General features: G+C 41.3%; 1 protein-coding gene across 2 annotated transcripts in view; it reads right to left on the bottom strand.

Moving 5' to 3' along the window:
• LOC122548937 (ALS2 C-terminal-like protein) overlaps positions 1-4,100 on the bottom strand; it is a 102,592-nt gene that overhangs the window by 37,134 nt on the left and 61,358 nt on the right. For both annotated transcript variants that reach the window (XM_043687923.1, XM_043687924.1), the window contains exon 15: positions 2,920-3,081. In XM_043687923.1, coding sequence (XP_043543858.1) covers positions 2,920-3,081 — 162 coding nt within the window. The remainder of the gene's footprint in view (positions 1-2,919; positions 3,082-4,100) is intronic.

The raw sequence follows: 4,100 nt of genomic DNA, 5'->3' as shown, positions 1-4,100 counted from the left end.
TCTTTTCCACCTATCAACTCCACCCTCCTCTCTGACCTATCACCTTCATCCCACCCCCACTCACCTATTGTACTCTATGCTACTTTCTCCCCACCCCCACCCTCCTCTCACTTATCTCTCCACACTTCAGACTCTCTGCCTGTATTCCTGATTAAGGGCTTTTGCCCAAAATGTCGATTTTACTGCTCCTTGGATGCTGCCTGAACTGCTGTGTTTTTCCAACACCACTCTAATCTAGATTCTGGTTTCCAGCATCTGCAGTCATTGTTTTTACCTATTTAGGAAGATGGTATTTCCAGCTTTGAAAAAGGGTCAGTTAGACTCAAAACGTCAGCTTTTTTCTCTCCTTACAGATGCTGCCAGACCTGCTGAGATTTTCCAGCATTTACTCTTTTGGTTGCCACACAGTATAATGGGAGCTGTTCTCAATGTGAAGATGTAACCGTCTCCACAAGGACTGTGCAGTGGACACTCCTACCAATACATTCATGGATGTACATATCTGCAAGAGACTGGTGAGGGTGAGATCAAGTAGATTTCCCCCTCTTCTTGGTTCCCTACTGCCTGCCACACACTCAAACTAGCAGCAGTGCGAGAACTGAGCTTTCTTGGTCAGTAAATGTACTCTTGAGCTGTTCTTGATGGACATTGAAAATCCCTGCCCAGAGTACATCCTATACTCTTGCCACCTTCAGTGATTCTGCTGAGTACATTCAGTGTAGAGGTGAACTGATTCTTCAGCTAAAGTGGGGGAGGAGGAGGAGGAGGAGGCAAGTGGTAATTAAACAAGTGGCTTTCTTGTCATGTTTGACCTAATAACATGTTATTTCATGGAATCCAGAGTCAATATTGAGAACCAATACTTTCTTGGGTTTCTCTGCTGGTGAGATAGAACGTCATCATTCCTGGGTATCAGAGAAATTGTGATGTTTGATTCTGTGAGTATGAGTATGCCAGTGTTTCTTATCTAATTAGTGGGACGGGTTCCCCAATTTTGGCATTAGCCTCCAATTGTTAGAAAGGAGAGTTTGCCGGCCAACAAGACTGGATTTGCATTGTCATATACAGTGCCTAAGCTGATGCTGGGTGGTCTTCCCTGTTTCGTTTATTTCTTTAGATTTCATAGTGGTTTCGCTGAGCAGAGTCTCTTGCTAGGCATTTCTGAGGGAGGTTAAGAGTTAACCACACTGTTGTGCATCTGGAGTCACATGTAGGCCAGTTCATAGGAACTTAGGAATTGGGAGTAAGCCCCTCAAGCCTGCTCTACTATTGAATGAGATCATGTCTGATCTATGTCCTAACTCAATGTAGTTGTCTTTGGCTTATATCCCTTAATACTTCTACTTCATAAAAATGTTATCTGTCTCAGATTTAAAATTAGTAACTCATCCTGCATCAATTGCTGTTTGCGGAAGAGAGTTCCAAACAACTATCACGCTATGTGTAGAAGTTCTTCCTAACATGTCTCCTGAACATTAACCTCATTCTCAGATTAAGTCTCCTTGTTCTAGAATCCCCAACCTGTGGAAATAGAATATCCTTTCTACCCTGTCTTATCCTGTCAATATGTTGAAGACTTTAATCAGATCATCTTTTAAACTTCTAAATTCTCTCCTCATAACTTAACACCTGAAGTCCAGGTGTTATTATTCTTGTAAACCTATATTGTGCTCCCTCCAAAGCCAGTGTATCCTTCCAGAGGTCTGGAGCCCAGATGTGGTCTCAGTATTCCAAGTGAAGTCTAACCAGTCTGGTTTTGTATTGCTGCAGTATAACGTCATTATCCTTATTTTCCAATATATGTTCAGTTTTTTGTCCAGTTATTTGATTGCCATTGTACTAGTTTTTAATTTCAGATTTTTATTCAATTCAAATTTCAACATTAGTCATGATGAGATTTGGACCCATGTTCCCAGAATATCAACTAGAGTATCTGGGTTACTAGTCCAGTGAAATTAATTTATTAATTAATAAATGATACATCTCTTTTCCCTCTTCCTCTAAGTTTTTAAACCTACTTCTGGAGCATGTTTCATATAGATCCTGGATCAGTTGTCAATTTTAAATGACATAGACCTTTTTTGTTATAAAAGGAATGAAGGGATATGGGCCAAAGACAGATATATGGAATTAGACCACAGATCAGCCATAACCTCATTAAATGCTGGAATAGGCCTGGGGGCTGAGTGGCATACTCCTGTTCCTATGTTGTCATGTGTCCCTCTCACTACCTTAACTAGGAAAGTAAAGTCACCACGGCCCAAGAGGATCAGAGGGATGTTCGCTCACTAGAGAGAGAGATGGCTGGTGGTGAATTTAATCTGAGGGTCACCATGCCTCAGATGATGATAAGATTGAAAAGTCAGGATCTTCATGATAACCTCGGTCAGTGCAGGAACTGATACTTCACCATGAGCATCACTCTGCACTGCAAACCAGCCATCCAGTTCTGTGGTGGCAATGAACCTTGGCAGAGTAGTCTCACAGTGGAGCTGTATGCTTATTAATTCCACCATCTAGTCCAGGAACTGCTGCCACCCAAACCAAGGTCAATTCACCCAAACCAAGGTCAATTCACTGAGCAGAAACATTCCCTGGGTGCATGGCCTAACTTGTTCAGTGGCTAAATACATTCAGTCATCAAAGAGCTCAGGACTTGAGGGATCACTTAAGGGGTAAATGACAATTGAAATGTTTGTTCTGACTGATAACTTTACATTATGATCTAATAAATTGGTTCAGACTGACCTAAAATTGCAAGGTTCATAATTTATCCATCATCCTGGATTGATCGAGGCCAGTTACAAAGATAGAAGTACAAGCTTGATCCGTAAGCAATAAGAAGGAAAGTTGATCTTTTCTCCTTCCTGCCTATGGATTCAGTACTGGAATACAGTAACTGATTAGATTGTCTCATACCTGTCAAGGTCATCAAATACTCCATATCCACTTTTCTTATCATTCTCCCAATGTCCCACATACTTAAAGGGAAGATTTTCCATTCGAGAGCTGTGTAAAATTCCAAATCCATGACATTGATTGTCTTGAAAATAACCTTTGTAAGTCATTCCATTTCCATACCTAGAAACAAATTAGTTTTATTTATATTTTCAGACTGAGTTGCATAGCATTATCACAAACAAGCTATAAAACACCCAGTCTGTGCTCAGTTAACTCAAATCTTCAAGCCATAAACTCTTTACTTTGTGTGCAGTTAGTAAACTTGCTCTATTGAATTCAGTTTTCCACTAAATATGTATAGAACGGCTGCAGACAGAGTTGTATCACCCTGAGATTCATGGGTTGTAATGAATTTACAGAGCATTTAGGCAACCCAGACCAAATTAATAACAATGCTAAGTTTTGAATTTCCCCTTTCAGATGTTGGGCTGTGTTAGCCAAGTCCATGAAAGCATGAAATGGCGGAGGATGATGCATTGTATCCATGTAAACATGAGAATGACGAGAACGAGGGTAGGTCCGATCAAGGACAATAGTGGGAGACTGTGTATTGAGTCGTAAGAGATAGGAGAGCTCTTGAATGAGTACTTTTCTTCAGTATTTACAAATGAGAGGTACCGTATTGTTGAAGAGGAGAGTATGAAACAGATTGGTAAGCCAGAGGAGATACTTGTTCGGAAGGAAGATGTGTTGGGCATTTTGAAAAACTTGAGGATAGACAAGTCCCCCGGGCCTGACGGGGTATATCCTAGGATTATGTGGGAAGCAAGAGAGGAAATTGCAGAACCGTTGGCAATGATCTTTTCGTCTTCACTGTCAATGGGGGTGGTGCCAGGGGACTGGAGAGTGGTGAATGTTGTGCCCCAGTTCAAAAAAGGGAATAGGGATAACCCCGGGAATTACAGGCCAGTTAGTCTTACTTGGGTGGTAGGCATAATAATGGAAAGGGTACTGAGGGATAGAATTTATGAGTATCTGGAAAGCCACTGCTTGATTAGAGACAGCCAGCATGGATTTGTGAGGGGTAGGTCTTGCCTTACAAGTCTTTTTGAATTCTTTGAGGAGGTGACCAAGCATGTGGATGAGGGTAGAGCAGTGGATGTAGTGTACATGGATTTTAGTAAGGCATTTGATAAGGT

This window comes from Chiloscyllium plagiosum, chromosome 4 (assembly GCF_004010195.1).
Source record: "Chiloscyllium plagiosum isolate BGI_BamShark_2017 chromosome 4, ASM401019v2, whole genome shotgun sequence".
NCBI classification, from domain to species: domain Eukaryota; kingdom Metazoa; phylum Chordata; class Chondrichthyes; order Orectolobiformes; family Hemiscylliidae; genus Chiloscyllium; species Chiloscyllium plagiosum.
The sequence above is the reverse complement of the archived record's forward strand: the minus strand, read 5'-3'. Positions and strand labels throughout refer to the sequence as shown.